Source organism: Chaetura pelagica, unplaced genomic scaffold (assembly GCF_000747805.2).
Source record: "Chaetura pelagica isolate M959 unplaced genomic scaffold, ChaPel_1.0 scaffold71, whole genome shotgun sequence".
NCBI lineage: Eukaryota > Metazoa > Chordata > Aves > Apodiformes > Apodidae > Chaetura > Chaetura pelagica.
This window is the reverse complement of record NW_009952435.1, coordinates 4,429,992-4,452,445: the sequence shown is the minus strand read 5'-3', so window position 1 is coordinate 4,452,445 and position 22,454 is coordinate 4,429,992. Positions and strand designations below refer to the sequence as shown.

The following is a 22,454-nucleotide window of genomic DNA, read 5'->3' as shown; positions in this document are numbered from 1 at the left end:
GGAAGGAGGGAAGGAAGGAAGGAAGGAAGGAAGGAAGGAAGGAAGGAAGGAAGGAAGGAAGGAAGGAAGGAAGGAAGGAAGGAAGGAAGGAAGGAAGGAAGGAAGGAAGGAAAAGAATTAAGAAGCAATTCTGAAAGCACTGTTAACTAGCATTCATTGACTCCTAGTTTTGTCACACAAACTATCTTGCATGAATTTTCCATGCTACTAATGAACGCTAAAATAAAACCAGGTGGATACAGATATTCCCTATTTACATAACTTCTTGCTTATAGAAGATGGCCAGAGCCTTGGCCCTGCTATGGCCCTCTTTTACACTCCTACAGCAGTACACTGCTGGCCTCAGTTATGTATTAAAGTTTCCTGGAAGCCAACAGCATGAAACCATACACCTATAATTAAGTGCATACTTGAATGCTTTGTTAAACAAGGAAAGACCGATGAATTGCTGCCTATATAAGTAATGATGAAATAGCAGTAATGTACATTTAAATTGAGATTATGCTGTAAATGTTTTATGCCAGGGATTTATTAGCCACTGATGATGGGAAAGCAGTCTACAGCCAGCCTATGAGGCTACTGGCACACATTGGTGTGGTCAACCATGGCTGAATGTGTCTTGCAAAGGATTAGCAGCGGCCCTAAGAGCCTGGGATTTGCTGATAATGCTCTTCTCTTTAAATAACATGGCAAAAGAAGGGTACTGCTAACCTCAGCTTTCCAGTCTAACACCTATACAACACCAAGTTCAAAGAGGAGGCTCTTTCTCCCCACTAACAAATGAGTCATCTAAGATTAACTTTCTTCCTGCTTGTCAGTTCCTCACCATGACACCATTGGTGTAAGGGCAGCAGCACTGGTGCAGTCATGATGCTGGAATTTTAATCACCTCCCCAGTAACTTTGTTGAGAGCAAATTTAAACCACAGTGCTAAAATTATCAACAACATCTGATAATCCATCCATATAAGCATCTACTTGTACTTAGAGGGCTAAAACTGAAGCAGAACTACCACTAGTAAGGAACAGAATGACAACAATCTGGACAGGCTTTCAGTAAATTGCTTATAGTTGTTCCTTCTCAGTAATTTAAAATTTTATTTCCCACTACCTCCCCTTACCCTATACAGAAGTATTGCTGGGTGCCTAAAGTGAAATTGGAAATGTGTGCCAGAATTATAGTTGCAGAGCTGAGCATGATGGATCTTAAGTTCCTCTGCTGAATGTGTGTCCTTCAGTGGACAAGCACATGCAATAATACATTACTAGAAGCGAGCAAGGCCCACAGAACCAGCTGCCCTATGGAGACAGAGCAGAACATTATGAAGGCAGGCTGAGGGAGTTGGGGTTCTTCAACCTTGACGAAGAGAAGACTCTGCGAGGACCTTACATCGACTTTCCAATACCTGAAAGGAGCCTACAAAAAGGCTGGGGAAGACCTGTTCACAAGGGCATGTAACCACAGGACAAGGGGTAATGGTTCTAAGCTAGGAAAGGGTAGATTAGGTTGAATATTAGTTCTTTAATATGAGGGTCGTGGTTTTGAACTAGGTCGTGTAGAGAGGTGGTGGAGGCCCCATCCTTGGAGACATTCAAGGTCAGACCTAACAGGGCTCTGAGCAATTTGTTCTAGTTGAAGATGTCCCTGCTTATTGTAGGGAGGGGTTGGACTAGATGACCTTTATAGGTCCCTTCCAACCCCAGACATTCTATGAGGGATTTGTCCCAAGACTTAACCGGCAATTTCATAATTCTGTTTTGGTTTGGTTTTTTTTTAAGCAGGGTTAAACATGTTTTTTTGTTGCCTTTGCTGAGGAGAAGGCACCAGCATAGCACGGCTGCAAATTAGATTGTTGCAAATTCCAGGGGTTCTGTTTTCACAGAAAGTCAAAACCACCTTTAAGTGCATAGAGCAGCTGTCCCACCACACTCTGACAGTAAGCCTGAAATACCTTCAGTTAATTTCTGGCACACAAGCAGGGACTTAGATCTCTTCCAAGACAGTAAAAGAATAATGAAAAAGCAACTTTGATGCTACCTGAAACCAAACTATTCAACACAACCAAACTATTCAACACACATTGCCTGCATTCCTCAGCTGCAGGCACTGAGCCAGGACATGGAGATAATAATTCAGCCTGGTGAAGGAGACAGAAACGTATGGACCTGAGAGAGCTGAAGTTCTCTGGTCATGAATACCAAGACAGGATTTAATCTGCAAGGTAGCAATACAGTTGTGTTTCATCCCCATCCCACACCCATTAGATGCTTTAGATGATTAACATAACCATGGACATGGTGATTTTTTTTTTTTCCTTTTTTCTTTGTCTCCTTTATGTGTTCCATACAGAATCAGGATCTATACCAAGCAAACCATTTCCCTCTCATCTTGCACTGCTTTTCCATCCATGGCTAATACTCCTTGTTTCAAGAGGGCAAACAGCCCAGCATAATGCTCAGCCAACAGTGGAACATTTCAAATGGGGGAAAAGTTTGTCCTTATCTTCTTGCTCTCCAAATCTTCATGCTCTGAAAGCTTGAGATTTGATAACCATAATTAACTTACTCCTAGACATCTACCAATATGTACACCAACCCAAGATAAATCAGTTCTTTCAATACTGCAGTATCTGTTCTTTGACTCGATAATCTGCTGCAGCAGTGAAGTTTGTGCATTGCAGAAAAAAATTCTGTAGTGGCTAAAAAAGAGCCGTGGAACACTGAGCTGTTTTTCTCCTTGTATTGTGAAAGCTATCAGGGGAAAAAGGGAGAGCAGCAGCATCTCTACTGCAGTATTCAAAAGCAACTTTCTGCAACTCAGCCACTTGAGGAAAAGTTCCTGGAATTTTCTTAGTAATTTTAACTATGGATTCAATTCCACCAATTATGGCAACTTTAAAGTTGTTAACAATAGCTACACGCCCTATTCCAGCTGTTGTGTCATACAGATGTATCACAGCCAGGTCTACATCACAAGAGCAACAGCAGTCCCTGCAGGCCTTAATAAGCTTCCTGAAGTTAGAGAGTCAATAGACTAGAGAATGGTGCATTTGTGACCTTATCCACCCTATGACCCTTCAGCATGACACACCAGAAGAACAGGTGTCCTGCTTCCTTTACAATTTCTAGCAAAGGTGGCCTTAAAAGCTGGATGTGCACTATACAAATCACTACTCCACAGAAGAAGACCAATCAAAGCAGCACATATTGTAGCCTTCAGCTTTTGTTTCCTTGTATGCAGAGACCTACAACAAATCCCCCGGCAGCAGGTGTCAGACTTTGACTTCTATGGCTCCTCAGGCCAGAAGACTGGACGTTAAGAAGCATTTCTTGAACAAGTGGGTGATCAAACACTGGAACAGGATTTCTAGAGAGGTGGTCAATGTCCCAAGCCTGTCATGATTTAAGAGGCATCTGGACAATGACCTTAACAACATGCTTTAACTTCTGGTCATTCCCAAAGTGGTCAGGCAGTGGGACTAAAAGATCACTGTAGGTCCCTTCAAACTGTTCTCTTCTGTCCTAAGAAGGAAGTCACTCTGAATTGTCCTACCCTAATGCTCAGCAAAGTTGAGCAATGTAGAAAAGTGAAAACCGTAGAGAAGAATTTGCATTCATTAATTAGAGAGGCAGAACAAAACAACGCAAAAAGTGGTTCCAAATAATGTCTTGGAAACAGCAACTACGAGACTAAAAAAATCTTCTCTATGGTTGACTCCAATGGCAACACAGGGAGTAATGAGGGTGTCTTTGGTATCTTTGCTTTTAAGACCATGTATGTTCCAGCAGTATAAAAGAGTATAAAAATAGTAGAAAAGAAATAACAGCTCATTGTGCCCTGGTATCCTGCACAATGTTGCATACTCATTTAGAACCTAATACGCAGTCTGTTTATACCCTAAATGGATATGTAATACAAGTAAAATGCATTTAAAGAACGTGAAAAACACACAAAATGAGAATTTGTGAGAGTGTCTTACCTTTGACCCAATAAGTGTGTACAGCCATTGGATGGTTTCATTATGATTTATTACTCCATTCATTCCATCGACATAGAGCATAATCTGGCCCAAAGCTATTGTAAAGAAAACAGATAAAATAAAATCAGACCCTGTGAATACTTTTCATAACAGTAAGCATTGCTAGCAATTTTCTATAAGCAGGATTTGCCAGAGATATGGGAGCTCAACTAATGAAAGATATATTGGGCAAGACTGCACTGAACAAAATCTTGGGCCACTGCAGTAAATTTACTGACTACATCTGGATGATAAGTGTGAATTTCATGGAGGGACAAGCACAGGCACTTGTTCCTTCCTAGAAGATGCACCATTTTTTGGCCCCAAAATTTGCAAACAATATTCTACACACTGCTTACTGTCACAACGGTTGCATGAATGAGCTACAGTACTTCCTATCTTGTGACCCAAGACTTTTGCTATTTGTTTCAGCACCATATAATGTTTGGAATTAGTGTATTTGGATTAAATTGACTGTTTCAGCAAATTCCATTAATATAAAATTAAAGCAGGGCAATTATCGCCACTAAAAACAGTAAATATTCATCGTTGCAAAGTGCTGTCCTGTGAAAGAGTTTTGTCTTTTAGTGAAAAAATGCAACAAAAAAGGCATGGTTAACAGAGAAGCATCTTCAGTCATTTATTCTAAAGCACTTACAACAACATTTCAAAACATGCTAGTAAAATAGTTCATAATAGTAATTCCACAGTTTGCAATCCTGATAATACAAGACTTTCAAGAGACAAGTTATTAAATCTTTTCTGACTGATAAGGACAGACATTTTTCATATGGATTATGAAAAGTGGATTAGCAAAAATCCATCTATCATCTTCAAAAGTTTCCACTGTTAGATCTTCTGCTTTATAGCAGGAGATCAAAGCACAGCGGGATGAAAAAGAAATCACTGATGTAACACCTTTCAGCACAGCCTGTTGGAATAACAACTCAATTATCTAATGCACAACCTGATGAGCCCTTAGTACACTGCTTTATGGTGGGGAAAAAAAGGAAAAAAAAAACCACTGGGTTAGGAAAATTAGGATGTTACTGGTCTTCCGAACACATTCTGAATTTTTACCAACTTTTGCACAGGCTGTGCACAGTGCAGTATCACTTTCCTCAGGGCAGATTTTCAAAGACCTGAATGTTAGGCAGGCACTTAAGTACCCCTACAGCTAAACAGTCAGGTTCCTTTTTTAATCCTGTCTCCTCCTTTTTCCTTTGCTCTAGATGGTTGACTTACAGTTAAAAAAAAAACCCAAGGTGCTAATTTTAGGTACTTGTATTCCTTATCTAATCTCTTAGACCAAACTAGAAACAAAGCCACTCTATGCAGTCAATGAAGATGAAGAAAAAGTAAGCAAGAGGACTGCAGCAAGGAGATAACTCATATCTTAGCGAGGCTGTGCTGCTGCTGCTGCTGCTGCTGCTGCTGCTGCTGCTGCTGCTGCTGCTGCTGCTGCTGCTGCTGCTGCTGCTGCTGCTGCTGCTGCTGCTGCTGCTGCTGCTGCTGCTGCTGCTGCTGCTGCTGCTGCTGCTGCTGCTGGGTATGCCCATCTCTCTCTACTCCTCCTCTCCAGGAAGCAATCAATCACTACCCTGCAAAGACATATGTCTCAGGTGAATAAAATCAGGTGGGAGGGACACAGGCCCAAGTGTTAAGGTAAAATAAAAAACGTAAGCCAGTCAGTAAAAAGAGATAAGCTTTACATGGCCTGAATAAATGGCTGCTTTGAAGCATTTTCTTGCAGGTAGAGGAAAGAAGAGAACACTGCTATGCCAGTGGTAATCAGAGAAAGTTCTTAATTCTTGTTTTTACTTCCTTTCAATGCTAAAAAGATGTGGTCTTTGATCAGGATAAGACCCAGTCATAATAAGGTCATCATCCCCTCCCCCCCCCCCCTTTTTTTTTTTTCTCTTAAATTCTTTGGTTGGGGGTGAAAGGATTTGACTTGAATTTGAAACAAATGTGAAACAAATTTTACTTTTGGCTCATGCTTTCCAAATTAACATAGAAACCAAAGACAGTAAGAAGTCTGCTTTTAAAGGAAAATCATGCACACAATACAAAATTACTCCACTGCTTTTACTTAAGACCAGTTAGACTGGATGCGTAAGTGAGATCTGGGACGCATTAGTCTTCAGCCTCTTAGCTGTGACTCTTCGTAACAGCAATAGGTTAAGGCAAATTAGCAGACTTTAGAAAAAAGCCAACAAAAAAGTTTTCAGGATTCCTGACAATTTTCATCAGATACTACTAATCTTGCCCCTGCAACTGCTTCCACAATCTTTTTTGTTTGTTTGTTTGTTTTTAGTTTTTTTTTCATTATCATTGCTTCTCTAAGTATATGGTAGTTTCTATACCTTACCAGCGACAGGTCTTTAGATACAGAAGGGAAATTAGTAATACATGAAAAAACCCACTTTGGCTGCCACTTGAATAAGAGGCCAGTAAGTTTTAAAGGACAAAGAATCACAAAAGACACAGATGAACACAGGTTTGCTATGGAGTGGTGTTGTCCACATACAAGTCAGGACTCCAGTAATTATTTGCCACATAACAACTGATCAGCTGCTGACAGTCCTTGGCCTGGAGCTTCGTATTGCTATTTCCTGTCTTCAGGAGTCAGAAAAAGGAAAGGATGACACAATAAGCAGGGTAAGACAAAACAGGCAGGATTGAAGTGAAATCAGCTTTCATTATGATGAAGAGTAGGTTAAGGAGAATCTGTATGCCCTTTTTACAAAGCTGTTGCTTTATAAATTCTTGGGAAAACAAGTCCTCAAGATGACCTAAAAGAAGAATGTTTAGTTTCATACCATGTGAAGTGTCTGTGAGCAACAAGGCTAGTGAAAGGACTAGAGGGAAAGTCTTATAGGGATAGGCTGAGGGAGCTGGGGCTGTTTATCCTGGAGAAAAGGAGACCCAGGGGAGACCTTATCACTCTCTTCAACTACATGAAGGGAAGTTCTAGTCAGGTGGGGACTGGGCTCTTTTTCCAGGCAACTAGCAACAAGACAAGTGGGCATGGTCTCAAACTGCTTCAGAGGAGGTTTAGTTTGGATATTAGGAAGTAATTCCTCACACTGAGGGTGATTAAACATTGGAATGGATTTCCTAGGGCAGTGGTGGAGGCACTGTCCCTGGATGTGTTAGGTCATAGGTTGGACTTCATCTTAAAGGTCTCTTACAGCCTTGGTAATTCTGTGATTATGTGATTCTGTGCTAAGGAAGGAAAAGTAAACACTTAGTAACCACACAAAACAGTGGCAAAATGGAAGAGGCCACGAAAAGTGCTTGTGTAAGAGCAGGCTGGCAGACTGGAGGTTCTCCAGCTCTCCCAGGGCTTGGATCTGGCTATGTAGGGCACAGAATGGCTGCAGAGCACTCTGCACCAATTTATACTCTGCAGCTTTTCTACCCAACCAATAGTCTACCTCCCAGCTAGATCATCATCTGCTGAAATGGCAACTCCTCACGCTCACTGCCCTGCATGTGGGCGACTTCATCCTTGCACAGCCCACCACCAACATGCAGGCACTCACCAAGAAGAGCATCCTCATGGGCAAGGCAATCTGAGGTTCTCTGGAAGGCCAATCTGGTCCAAAATAATTTAAGTTCTTACTTGTACATGCCTTCAGCCAAAGTCCTCTTTTTTCACTGAAAAATGAGGAGGCTATTTAATCCATTTAATCCCATCTCTTAGCTCTCTGGAATTCTAGCTAACTGGAATTCTTTTTGGAAGTATATCAACAACCTACTTGCATTAGGAAAGCTTGCTGTTGTGCAACAGGGGGCTGGGAGATGGGGCTTTAAATACAGAGCAGACTTAATTTGGAATTTCTTTGTTCCCACTATCCTTGTCAAACCCTTAATCTTATGTGAAAGTAGTGTGTGACTTTACCCATAGCTATTTTCAAGTGGAAAATTGCTGGATTTCTTAGGAAAGGCTCAGGCTAGAAAAGGACATACCAGCCAGAACCTTCATAAATTTCTGTGAAATAAGAGGTTTAAGAAAGCCTCTAAAAACTTGCCAGTATTGGCACTGATACTCTCCTGGGATCTTTCCTATATAAAGTTATAGGACCAAAAGGGAGAAACTCTAGCATAAACCATCATCACAACGAACATCACTTTAAGTAAATTTTTTCCCATCCAGAGTGTCAAAAGTTTCAAAGCCATTTCTTGCCCCCACACCTGCTTCTCTCATTTGCTCTGTCTGCTTTGTATTTTATCACAAGATTAACTTAGAGAAAACAGCAGCACGGAATGAGCACAAACACTATTTCTTACAGTTTCCTGCGAGTCAAACCCCTATTTATCACTTCAAGATACATGGCAGGGATACATCTTGTAATTGCAAGTGTTTCCATCAGCAGAAGCAAACACATAAGGTGAAGCAGGCCAAAGCCTTAAGCTTCAGTTCTAGAGAAAGCTTCTGGCCCAAGATCATAAGGCATAACCAACAGCCATGGTGCATGTGGCACGCTGTGTACAGCAATGGGCGAGCAGGAATGACAGACAGACTGGGATGAAACTAATGGGCAAGAACCAGATGTTAAAGGCATCTTTCACTTTGCTAGTTAAAATCTTATCATCATCAATGAGGAATTACGAATCTGTGTAACCGCTTTCCTTCCATCTGAAGAAAAGAGTACTAGCTCATGTACCCTATTGCTGGGCACCAAAGTCATACTCCATCAAAATAAACATCCCGATTAAGAACAAAATTTCAGCATATGTCTAGTGAGGGATTCCAAGAGGAAGATAATGCAGTTATCCAGTATTCTATCACACTAGGTGATAATTCTGATGAAAACATAGCAATCTCAAATGTCTTTCTCTCTGTTCCCTCACTAGAGAGGTAAGAACTCAGCTATCAAGGGGCACTGCCTTAAACTCAAGAAGTTCAGCTCAGCTCAGCCCTGCCACGCTGGATGTCGGCAGCTTTACTTTTGCTTGTGGCACATTCCCATCAACAGTGCTTGCACATGCAGCCTCAGGGAAAACGTTATAGTCTCCGTAATATCCAAAGATATTGGATAGTGATGAGAAATCATAATCCCTGATGAGAAATCTTTGTTAAATGCAACTTTTGTACCATCCAGCTACTTGAAAATGAACAAAATTAGCAGAGCTCCTTCCTTGTAAGACGTGACATCAGATAAAATTAGATGACCTGGCCTCTCCACTGCTTCTGAAAATGATCTTACAAAGCAGCACCGTGCCAAACCTTATGACTCACACTTACTCCAAAGGGCTAGAACTAGCTAAAAATTTCAGGTTTGGGGCTTTGTTTGTTTTGCTTTTTGCTCTGTTACTATTCGTATGGTTTGGTTTTAGCTTCAGTGCAAAATCTGCTGGTTTTACACCTAATCCCATTTCTTTACTCCTCTTTTTACCCTCTGTTAATTTGTTATTTCCATTATCACACACATCATGGTTGAAATACGTTAAGAAATTAATTTTCAGAACTCCCATATTAACCGTGTACTGACCTTGTATTAATTGTATTAACCAAGAACTGAACTTCTCACAAAAAAAACCCCATATCACAGGACTAATGTTATAAACTGAAAACTGCAAATACAGTTCTGTACAGATGTAAATGTGTTATGTTGCTGATGTACAGAAGTTCTTATGCTAGCCAACAGTATTTAAAGTCTAGATTTTAGTCTTGCACAGTACTTTAATAGATCCTAAGTATTTGGAAACTTCTGCACTCTAGTTTCAGACCTAAATTATTAGTCAAAGTTCAAACCTTTTGCAGAGACAGCTTCCAGATCAAACTTAATATACATTTTTTCTCTCCATCTACTTTAATGGAAAATATACAAGATACAATAAAACTCTTGTGGTTTTTAATTCTGAAAATGAGTGAAAAAATTGACAACCAGAATTTTTCCCTGGATTACAGGCTCCAAGGAAGCTGCTGTCCAGAAGTCATCCCTGGATAAAGCCAAACAAACCACAAAGGCTGCACGTGCCACTCTCCAGCTTTAGAGAGGAGATGTTTGTGCGTGTGTGTGTGCATGAGGTTCAAAGAATAACTAGAGCCATTCTAGTTAAGGAACCTCAGAATAGGGAGTTATGGAGGCACTGAGCATGCAGGTACCTTTCCCTGGTAAAAAAGAAGGGCACCCACCATCCTACCCCCAGAGCCACAGTCACAGCCTGCTTTCAAAGTGAATAATGAGGCTCATAAATGCTCTGTGGTCCCTGCGCCTGTTATATTGCTGAGGTGTTGTCAACCACTGGTTTCCAAGAACCAAAAATGCTTGCCTTTGTGGATCATTTCTGAGTCATCAAGACCTCAAAACTTTGACAAGTTTTCCCAAACTCTTGGTCTGTTGAAGCTCTGCTCCAAGTCCAGAGTTGGCAGCCTGTTTTCATGTAGTAATCAGCAATAAAAGAGAGTTTCTTTGCTAGCAGCCCCTTGGGTTCACCTAAGGTTATTGTTGAAGGCAGACAATTAGGTAGAATGGAATAATAATAACAACACACATCTGAAAATCTCTCCATTGTGCCAGGAACGTCAGTTATAAATCTCCTCCAGTATTTCCTGTGGATGGTGGAAACTATTGCTAGGCTGTGCTATTTAAGAACACAGCATTGAGCACGGAGTTTTAATAGACTGATTGAAATAATAAGTGTCAAAATACGCTTGTGTTGTCTCTTTAGAATTAAAATAATGGCAAAAGAAATTTTTCAGCCACAAGCAAAGAAAGGATTTTGGTTTCTTGGTGGGGTTGACCTTGATTTTTAAATAAGATGTACTTTTAAGGGAAGTTACAGCATGCCTTTGTTGTACCTGCTTGGTTAGAACCACAGCCAGCAATGTACGTTTCAGGACCTAAGCACGCTGCAGAAAGCCATGTAAGAGGAGTGAGGAGAAATGCAGCCCTTTCCCAAGGGATGGCCCACACATGGCAAGTCCAGGACCATAGAAAGCTCTTACAGAGGAATTTTCTCCTCTTCATGTTGTCTCCACTACCTTTTTACTCTGGTGTTTCTACCTTTAAAAAACAGCATGCAGCAAGGTCAAAGGACATAAGGCAGCTTTAATCAGCTCAAGTGTTTGGACAAACACTGGGCCTTTATACATGCCACACAACACCCGTGGTGGTGCACAAGCCCCGCTGCAGCCAAGAGACTGCATCACAATTGCACCTCTTCCAACATTTCTTGTGTGGTATTTCTCACAATTTACCTGACTGCAAAGAAAGAATAGATTCTCACCGGACTCTCTCAGCAGTTATTCTGCTGAATGTATTTTTACATGAACTGAAATCTAGCTTATGTATATGCATTATAAAAAGCTTTGCACAATTAGTCATAATTGTTTTAATCATTATTTTATGTTGCAGCCATCACATTTTAAATGCACTATATTCCAGAATGCTTTACAAAATGAGTAACACTTACCAAAGTACAATAAGCTGGGTAAAGCCTATATAGCAAAAGGTAAAAACACTTCCTCATTAAAAAGAAATATGTAATTAAAGTATCTTATTAACAAATGAGCTAGTCTGCTCCAGTATTAGACCACTCTTTTGCCAGCTGACTAAAAGCATAAAAGTATGAAAAAAAAAGGAAGGCAAGGAAAAGGGAAAGAAAGAATTAAGGAAGAAAGGAAGACAGGAGAAGGGAAAAAGACAAAAGAAAAAAAAAAAGTTAATTAGTTCATTTTAAAAGATGACCATTCATTCTTGGTGCTTCATGAAGGAAAGCTCTTGTGGAAAAAGACAATGTGTGGTAGCCCTGAATTAAGATCATGTCATAATGTATGCATACATAGAACTAAATTAAGGCACCTGCTTCTTAATGGAATCAGTATAGGCTGTAAGAATTAATCATGTTCTTCCAACCTGTGTACAAAGTTAGTTTTCTTAAGAACTTAGATTTCCAGAGTTTTAAAGGATTTTCTGAGGAGATTTCCAGACTAGCCTACAGAATTTCTTTTCTCAAGGAGCAGGATGCAATGGTGAGTTTGCCAGAAAGCTTTTCTTGTGAGGTGAGGTGATGAATTCTGCAAGAGCATCATGCCAGTGCAGGACACTATCCATGGAAATACTCAAGAATTAACTCCAGTGGGCTTATGCATAACTCTCAGCTATGATTTCCTGCAGTGAGTACTGATTCTGCTGCAAAAGAGAAGTAGTTCAGTTTTAGGGCAGAAATTAAGAATCTTTTACAAGGGTGTCTTCTCTCATCTCCAGTAACATAGTTCACATGACTATTTCAGAGAAGACTCACCTTGAAACATATTTTAAACTTTCAGATTTATCATACTTAGGCATCCAAGCTCTTTACAACAGCAGTGAAACTGAATCAGAGAATCATAGGTTGGATGTTCTTTCATTATGCACCACTGAAGTCTGGCCTTTACTCTCTCCAATCACAGAGTTAGTCCCTCTCACAATATTTAAATTTAATTAAACTTAATTTAAATTGAAGATTTATCCATAGTTAAGAAACAGTAACTGCACTGAGCTAGAAGCCAGAAAAGAAAATGGACCTTACATTTAGGATTATATCAGGGAAACTTAGCAAGACTCTCCAGTTAAGAAGCGATACCTTAGCCCTTCTATTTGGGAGCTAACTGAGTAATTTAGTCTGGCAATGTACTAGCTGTGATGGATTTCAAGGCCTTTGCCTCTCCATTAATCATCATGAAAGTAAGCCTTCTGTCTGTGTAAACAATACTAATCCTGACTTTGAAGGTACAAAGAGGGAAACACAAACCAACCTTTCCAGAATGGAAAAGATAATTTCTGCAGCTCCCTTTCTTGAACCCCTCAGACACCTATTTACCCTGCACAAAGAAAGGTCCCGCAGGTGCTAGCTGTCTTTTATCAATCATTATCAATTACATACAGCACATCAGTTTGGAATTCCAACATCTCCTTCACATGGCAAAAAGCTAAGCCTTGAGAATGAACTCAGCGTTTGGACTAGGAAACACCACAGAGTCAGGTATGAGGCTGGAAAAAAAAAATGAAACTGAGATTCAGTCTTAGCAACACCACCTTATTTTGATTGGCAGACTCTGTGTGCCATTGCAGTTAGGGCAGAGAAAACTGTGAGGGAATAGAAAAACAACTTTTTTCTATCATATGCCAATAGGATCTTCGTTGGCTGCAGTCAGGCACTTTTGAGGTGATTATGAAAAAAACCCCCACTGTGTTGGGTTTCCTACCCTATGTAGAAAGGAAACAGAATCAAGGGGTAACACAGCTGGGCTGATTAACAACTAAACTAACACTAGAGCTGAGAAAGGACATACAGAAGGGTGAAAGTGTTCACATACCAAACATTTTTAGTTACCAACAGCTTTTCTTGTTAATACAACAGTAAACTTTCCAGGGTGAAACTGTCAGTTTTGAAGTGAACAAATGACAGATTCTCACTGGCTGCTTTTTCTTGCTCTTCCATTTTTCTTGGAAAAAACACCCCACATTTCCTAATATTTACATTTTTCCTAAACAAAACTGAAGATCCCTAGGAAGCAAAAAGAGGAAACACAAGAATTCCCAGCATTATCGTATAATAAGAGGAATAAAATAAAAAAAGGTAAATTCCTGTACAAGTAGAAACTCCAAACATTGCTCTACCCTGTGGACTTCAGTGCAGTTTTTGCAAAGCACAAACATTGATCGATGATCTTTTGTTGTCATGTAGTAACATGTTTGTGCTACCCTGAGTGCTAAAATTTCCCAAGGTTGCAGTTCCTTGCTTTTTATACTCAGCTTCATTCTCCAAGACGTCATGCCAAGCAGGTAAACATAAGGCCTAGCTTAGCATCCTGAAATAACAGCATTGCATCTGGTAAGGTAGATAAATACACCAGAGCTACACTTTGGCAGGGAGGCTTACAGAGAGTCAGAGCCATTTCAGTGGGCATGTGAAGTTACTTCTGCTACTCAAACCCCAAAAGCTAGTCTCCAAAATCCATATATTGTAGCATATTCTCAATAAGCCTGGAGTTCTAAAAATAAGACACTATATTCTTGAAGAACAGAATACAAAAAAAAAGAAAGATGAATGACAGTCAATGAAAATAGTAATCCCACCATCAGTGTTTCACATCATTTCCCACTGAGGACTTTGCAGGGAACAGTGTGCTGCCACAAGTGACACTTAGTAGCCTTCCAATTTTCAGTAGAATTCAAACACTGTTTATTCTAGCTGGTAGCAGAAAGTATGCTTGGGGAATAACATGGAAATGCCACACTGAGAACAAAAAATACATGTAAATGTCTTCAGCTATATTCTTTCTACATTAAGCTGGTTTTTAATTTCCACATAGTTTCTTCACCTGGCAATGTATTTCCAAACTGTGTTCCCTCTTCTCCCAAAAACAGGGACTGTGTATTGAAATGTCTCATGATGGAAGAAGAAACATTATTTTAAGAAGCACTAGAAGATACCTCAAGTCTTTCCCAATACTTGTCATTAAAGTGAGAACAGGTGAAGGATTTTAGAGAAGCCTGGAAGTTCCTAAGGATGGCACTGGCTTTCTTCATCAGAATAGACAGTAATACAGCAAGTGAACAAATAGCACAGAATTATTAAGATAATTTGTGGGAGTAGTTTTTGAAATGTTAGTGGAAAAAAAAATGAAAGCAGCTCTGCTTTTTAAACATTTTTTTCAATATAAACCTAAGATTTTTTCAATGCTTTTGTCCCCCTGGCATTGGCTCACGACACCAACTGATCCAAAGGTCACTGTAGAGGAGCACAGAAAGTCACATTTTTCCTGTCCACCTATATTCCAAACCATCCAAAATATTTTATGTCCTCACCTGCTAAGGAAGGATTGGCTCAAGAGAGTATAAATAAGAATTCACACTATGCTTTAAGTTCAGCAACTAAATAAGAATAGTTCTTAAATTAAGTGGGAAAAGAAAGTGTGTCTGCTCAAAGCAAAGACTGGAACTCTCACAGCATCCCACACTCTTCACCATAGTGTGTTGTCTACAAAAGATTCAAATCAAACAACCTGAAAATAAAAGCTGGTTGCATCAAGATGTTTGTGTCTTTGTCTACCAAGGGATGCATCCCAACACCTAGTGATTTTAAGAAAAAAATGCATATCCTTCTTAGTGTATCCTTCAAATTTTCTTAATTTTAATTATACTGTGACAGATGCTGAAACTGAATTCCTGATACACTTCTCAAAGTTATTGCTCTTCAGCATGCTCAGCCTGTCTCTAACATTTCAGATAGAGTCCGCCCTGCAGTAATGTGCATGCCATCAAAGAATTCCCTTTCATCTCCTGAATTTATGCTTGTTAGAGCAAATTAATGAAAGACTCTATTCTTTAAGTACTAGCTAAACAAAGCCAAAGTCAGCACTAGAAGGCAAACCGATACAACACTTCATTAAATGTGCTTTTTATTCTTTTTGTTTCAAGTATGTCTGCTGCTATGTGAAATTTAGGGTTATACGGTGTCCTTTCAAATTTCTCAGTAAAGAATGTGTTCAAGTCACAAGTTCATCTCTCCCATTTGAAGTGGACTTCCCATGAGAAAAAGGTGCAGGGAAGAGACATCATTACAAATCCCTTTAAGTACAGAGCTCACACTCTTCCAAAATATTGATTGAAAATGCTGTTTTGTGTCTCTGCTCATTCATCTCAGATAAAGAGCAAAGATTCCTTCCAAATGAACTGTAATTCTCTTCTAATCCCTCTATTCTTTTTTCTTCCCCTTCAGCACTGTGAGAGAACTCCTTTGAATACTGAATCCCATCTTATTACAGCAATTCTTAAGAGAGAAACATAGCAAAATCATCTTCATCAGTGTCATGTTCAGACTGTTCTCCTCTCTGAATGAATGTAGACAGGTGAATAGCTAAGCAGAATGCACAGCACTCTCATTTTTTTACACTTCTCAAAATTCTCAGGCAAAGACAAATTTACAAAAATACATTGCATTCGAATTTCAGATTGACAGAAAGTTTACAGAATTATGCTTTTCCCTTTATTTCCTTACCATATAAAAAATGAATAAAATAGATTCAGAAGAAAAGAAAAATACTTGGGACTGTAATCTTCATTTCACCTAAAAAAGTGAGGTCTGTCATTGCTGACTACTGTGTGGTGGCAGGACGAGAAAAAACTGGCCGAACATGAAGATCAAGGTGGTGAATTTATCCAAGTTCTCACAGTTTACATTTCTTATTTACCGGTAACTATGTAAACGAGAAATGCAGTTGAACGATCATATTTTCTTTCCCAAAACATTTTTTGGTGATTTTATTCCATTTTGTTGATATTATAATTCAGTAACCAGAGCATTAACAGCAATAATATTTTTCAGGAGGAAATTATTTAATGTGAAGGTGGGACATTGAAACAAGCTGCCCAGAGAAGCTGTGGAAGCTCCATCCCTGGAAGCATTCAAGGCCAGGTTGGATGGGACTCTGAGCAGCCTGACCTAGTGGGAGGTGTCCCAGCCCATGCAGGGAGGTTGAAACTCAATGATCTTTAGGGTCCTTTCCAACTGTAACTATTCTATGGTAATTCTCATTATGAATGCTAGCATGTTTCTATGATTGTATTATTAATCAGCACCCCATTAGTGGGACTTACACAACACTGGACTCCCTGCATAACACTAACCTTGAAGACGCTGGTGAAGAGGCTCTTTGGAGGCAGGAAAGTTTAACAGCTCCTTGTGTTAGACAGTCCAGAGCAAGGTTGCTAAGGTTTGCTCTGTGAGCAATAAACTTGGGCTCCACACAGAAGCAGCTAAATTACTTCCAGACCCAAACTAGTCCTGTAAGTATCACGGACACTTCTGCGCAACACTCCTTCAGTAACTGATGTGGACTGAACCCAAACCATCTTTGCATAACCAGCATAGACAACTATTCATCTAAGGCACAGTTAGTCCACAATCAAAATAAATTCACCATGGGTAATTAACGATTTCTAGGTTCTTAGAATTTAAAAGAACATGAAGCAAACACAATTCAAGCATGTGAAATTCAAGAAATGACAGAATAAAGATTCCTGTAGGAAACTTCGTTCAGCCTACATCATGCACAAACTTCACTACATCAAAATTAATTCCAAGAAACACTATTTTAACACTTTGGAGTACTACTTCATTCAAAGCAAGTACTGGAAAATACTGTCTAAAAAGCACTTTCTCGGTGTGTGGTCCTAGGAATTGTTTAGTGCAAACCTCCTGTGAAGACAGAATATTTCATTTCCTGAAGGACTTTCTATAATGTTCATCAATATACTGAGTGATTCACAGGTCTCAATACACTGTCTGCATAGCACACCGATGAAGTAACTATTCTGTTCTGCAGAGAACTCGGAGCTTTCATGAGCTCTGGATGTCACATCTGAGACCCCTGACAATCTAATTCTTGAGAAAACTTTTTGACATAATAATACTTCAATTATATGCAGAAGAGATGCAACAGAGTTTAGATTCAGGTTTCTGCAGTATGGGAGCCCTTCAGAAAACAAGGAACACCAGTAAACAGGGAATATACTAACGCTGTCTTACAAGTTGGTTGTAATTACTTGCTTATCAAGTACACAACATCTTAATACTATTGCAGATGTTCAGTTAAAATATCTCTCCCTCCCATGTCAGAACCCTTAAAAACAGTAAGAACATCACACATTTTTTCCCCTGAACTTTGAGGGGAAGCCTTATTTCCAGAAAAACATGGGTTTACACACCTTTCTATTTTTTAAAAAAAATATTTTAAATTTATTTTTTATGCTGGTATGCTTGTTTCATTAAAAAAGAAAAGGCAGGGAGGGGGGAGGTGGTAAAAAATCCCACATCATGCCCAAGTGTAATGAAACTGCTATATTCATCACAGAGTTTTTAGCCATTTAACAGAATAAATATTTCCTTTATTAACGGTTCATGCACTTTAAAGCAAAACAACAAACAAATCTACAAACTATCTCTGTTTTATAACAGCAAGCCACGTTGTCAGAAATTGGTTCATCAAACATGATTTTAAAAGTTCAGGCCATCATTGCAACACCATCTGAAGTTTGAAGAAGCAGGAGTTATTTCAGATGGACAGTAATTTGAGTTGATGCATCCAGAGGCACTTCTCAGAAAAAGAGTTTTGACAACCCCAAGCTAAATCCTATATTCCACAAAACACCAACAATCAACCGCCACCCCATAGCTTTGTCATCCTCTGGCCTATTCTGCAGTTTTGGGAAAACTCTTTATTCTTGTTTCCTCAATAGCAGCACTGATAAAATGCCACTTAAGTCCAAAACTTTCTTACCACCTGACCAAACTCTTAAAAGAGTGAAGAGCATCAGTTCTTCGTGTGCTCTGGCCAGGGAGGATTATGAGATGTGGAGAGACAACAAATCTCTGAACTGCTCCACTGCTCCTCTAGGCTGCTGCTCCTACAGTCTCCCAGTTGCCCTGGAAGGGCATCTTTAGCTCCAAGCATCTGTTCATCAAACATGTCACCTTTTTAGGGGGGCTGGTACCCTTATGTCTGGGAGAATGCTGAAAGCAGCACTGCTAACCTTTTGATCATCACTGCCATCCAGAACAAATTCAGCTTGTAAAATGAAAAGTTACCAAAACAATGGGTGTAAATAATTTATTTGTGTCTACACAAACTGATAAAGTGGGTGTCTTCAGTAGAAACAGTCTTTGCTCTTCACAAAACAGTTGCTACAATCTGTAGAGCTGTTTATTTTGCTTCATAGTGGTAACAGGTAATTAATTTTCACTAATCTTATACTTTCTGATTACTCAAGGCAGAAGGGTATACTTCCATGTTTCATACAGTACAAATAATGGAAAAGTTAATAACTAAATTAAATACCTGAGTTGCTTTATGTGTGAATTAAATAGACTGGAACAAAAAAAAAAATCCATTTTGATTTACTGCTTAATTGAAAGAAATTTATGTTAGCAAAAAGTGCAAAGGCAACAGAAAAGCCTAAAAGCCAGTAATTCACATTTTGTGGTCAAAAAGCAGAAAAAAAAATATGTAAACAGTAGTTATCAGTTAAATAAGGACAGCTGCTTCCTACTGTGTAAAAAAATCTCAAAGAGCTTTAAAAAATCAACACTGCAGTAAGACAGTGGATTTAAACCTGTAAAAAATTATTTGACAACCATTGCACAGTAAATGTTACTAAATTGTTTTAGATCTTCCCAAGACAATCTTGAGACACCAAATATTACTCTGTGTGGACTTCTTAGAGCTCCATGTTTGCCTGTCAGCTTGGGAGTGAGCTGCTAATTTGGTTACTTAAGTAAGTTGCCTAAAATGTATCCAATCCATGTGACTTTACAAAAAGAAATAAAATATAAAGTGGAATAAAATATAAAGAGAAAAAAATCAACATTGCTGGTACAGGCACTAAAAAAATAAAGTCTGTTCTTTCGCACCTTCCTGAAACTCATTTCAAGTTTAACGTACAGAAAGGCTCAGAGCCAGAATGCTTATCCAAAAGATATAAATCTCAAGACAAAGTCTCCAGACAAAACCTTCCAACTCTTCCTAGTATTTTTTTTCAGCAGGGAAGGTTAGGAGAAAGCTCTCTTTTCCCACCAAATCTTCGATCAATCTTCCCCTACCATATCTTCCTTTAGAAGAATTACTGTCCTTCCTTGCAATGAGCTTATTAAATGAAACGGGAATGGAAACCAGCCCCTAAACCTGCAATGAACCCTACAGCTACAAGGTACCTCACACCGCTTCTGCGACCGCCTCTGAGAAAGACCCAATTAATTCCCTTATTCCCCTTCTGAATTCCTGAGCGGGGTCAGAGGGAGGGAATGGCATTTACCACCACTCAACCTACTTCAGGCAGCTGGTCCAGCTTATAATGTAAACATGGTAACACCTTGGGAAGGTCACTCAGAGGAACGGTAGCATTAGTAAAGCAATTAATTTGCATTGATCACATGCATATTGCCCTTTTCCTTTACTTTCCTCCCTTCCTTCCCCCACCTTGCAGAAGGAATTTTCACTTGTTCTCTGAAACAAAATTTTCAGAAGGTGAGAGATGAGATTTTCTTGAACACTGAGAATGTCTTCGATTTTTGGGATGATTTCCAACATATTTTATTTATCTGTTGCCAAAAGAAACACTTTATAGTTTTCTCATTAGTCAAAGGGCTTTAAGAACATGCCTGAAGGAAATGATCCAGCTAACAAAACAAGCAAAACCTCTCCATGCACTTCATATGCTCCATGAAAAGTGGCTACTTCATGGAAACAGCACCTGTAAAGCTAATTCTCCAACTTGAGGTGTGTTTGCCATCTCCTTAAAAAATCCTTAATCAGAAATGCACACTGGAAAGTTGCAGATTCTCCACGTCCTTCTATCTTTTGACCACTAAAAAGTGAAATTCAAGGAAAAAAAAAATTACGTGTTTAAACTAATGAGATTCAATGGTCACATTTCACTTCTTTGAGGGTTTAATTACATGACATTTCATAAAGCTGGAGAGTAAAATGCAAAACAGAGACATAATGAGGTACCAGAGTCCCAGGTGGATTGCCAAGGTCACACTGAGCTTGCCTGCCCTCAGAACCCTCGACTGCTACAAGCTGAAATCAGATATTGCTGTGTTTACCTCTGCTGTCTTCTTTGACAACCTTTTTTCTTAAATCTAGCCTGACAACTTTAACAAACCTTCTGTATACAGCATACACTGTACACATTCCTCATCTAATTTACATGAAGTGTATAGAGTTTGTAGAATGAAGAACTCAAAAGGCTAGCTATATTTTATTCTCTATGTGATGGGCTGTCATGGTGCTTTCTTCTTGCACCTTTTATACTGTGTGTTTCTTTGCACAACCAATTAAAAAAGCTCTGGGGATCTAGCAAGACCTATGCAAAGAACTGTGCTTTTCAAATAGGATAATATATACTTCTTTTAGTTCTCCAATCCCACCTACAATAGGACCTACAATTATAATTAAGAAAATAAATTTCAGAGAGCTATAAGATTAGGAAACACAGATTAAATACATTATTGCTTTGTAAATAACTTCTTCCAGGTAATTTCTACAATCCAGCAATGCTGTTTCTTCTCTCCTTGCATCTTGCAGTAACACATACTTGATTTGGGGTATGTTTGTGCACAAAATTTTGCTTATAAATATACATCACATATACAGATGCATATCTGCAGATAAACATATCTCACTATATGTATCTGCATTTACACATCACTCTCTTAAAATTAAAATCTTATAGTATCTTAAAAAAAACATGGCCATTTCATGATAAATGCTTTCATGTGTGTATAACTAGTTTTGAAAAGGATTTCTGTTTATTTATACGAGATCTTTCAAATCATATTTTCAAAGTCTAGACCATCACAGTGATTTCAGAATCTTATTTTTACAGCAAGATGCATTATGCAAACAGCAGATGGCATCACCTCATTTAGGGTCCAAGATAATGATGTATGTGGAGAGGAAAGTTGATGTTTCACACCAGTTTCACCACTGGTTCCTACTACAACATCATTTCAGCAGCTGCAGAGGGAGATCATAGAAATCTCAGGAAAATAGTATTTCTAAACCTAGCCTTTCCCTGCCAGGCTAGAAATACTTCCCTCCTTTCTCTTTTCCACTTCGATGAGGTTTATAAAAGTTACATTTAAACCCCTGTTTATGACTACTAAGTATTTAGTGAAAGAACAATGGTTCTGCTGCTTTCATGTTTGGAGTTTCCATGCAAGGCATCTTTACAGCCTGAAGAGCAGAAAGTCAATCCAACCAAAGTCACAACTAATGTTGTCACTCCTAGGGAATTTATAAAAAAAAGAAAAAAAAAAAAAAGATGAACTGCCACAAGAAATTTCTGAAGCTAAATGAAGCAATTTCTTACTTGACTGAATCACTGAAGTGATTTCTTACATTAAGTAGGTGTAAATGATGTATTTTACCACATAAATCTTTCTGTAAGCAGGAAAAAACATAAATTTCAATGATCTCATAAAAAGCACAGGAATGAAATGCATAACTGAAAAACAAGAAAACCAAAGAAGGGCAGAGACACTGGAAATCTTACTATTTCCACTGGTAATAGGTACATGCATGCAGAGAGAGACTGTAGAATATTATACCCATTTAGGAGCATGTTTCATTCTACTGGCTATAGTAAACATATGATTAATGGATAAAGCACTACGGAAACAACAGTGAGCAGAAAACTGAAGTAATCTCTTTGCTTCTAACTTATTCTGAGTGAATTATGGAATAGCTAAAAAAAGCTATAAAACAATGTCAAAAGTGTGAACAATAGGAGTCTAATGCTTCCTAACTAGTTGAACTACTTTGTTGTTAAGTTTTACTCTCAGAAGAGAGAATTATAGTAGCAGAGCTATAGCAGACAGCCTAATTTACTTAAACTATGGCAGTGTCTGTAATATAGCAGAAAACAAATTTCCT

At 38.9% G+C, this 22,454-nt stretch overlaps 1 protein-coding gene across 1 annotated transcript in view; it reads right to left on the bottom strand.

The window, feature by feature from the left end:
* The window catches only part of FHOD3 (formin homology 2 domain containing 3), a 341,206-nt gene that overhangs the window by 152,836 nt on the left and 165,916 nt on the right, over positions 1 to 22,454 (bottom strand). Inside the window, exon 5 of the mRNA XM_010008354.1 lies at positions 3,980 to 4,074. Coding sequence (XP_010006656.1) covers positions 3,980 to 4,060 — 81 coding nt within the window. The 5' untranslated portion in view covers positions 4,061 to 4,074. The remainder of the gene's footprint in view (positions 1 to 3,979; positions 4,075 to 22,454) is intronic.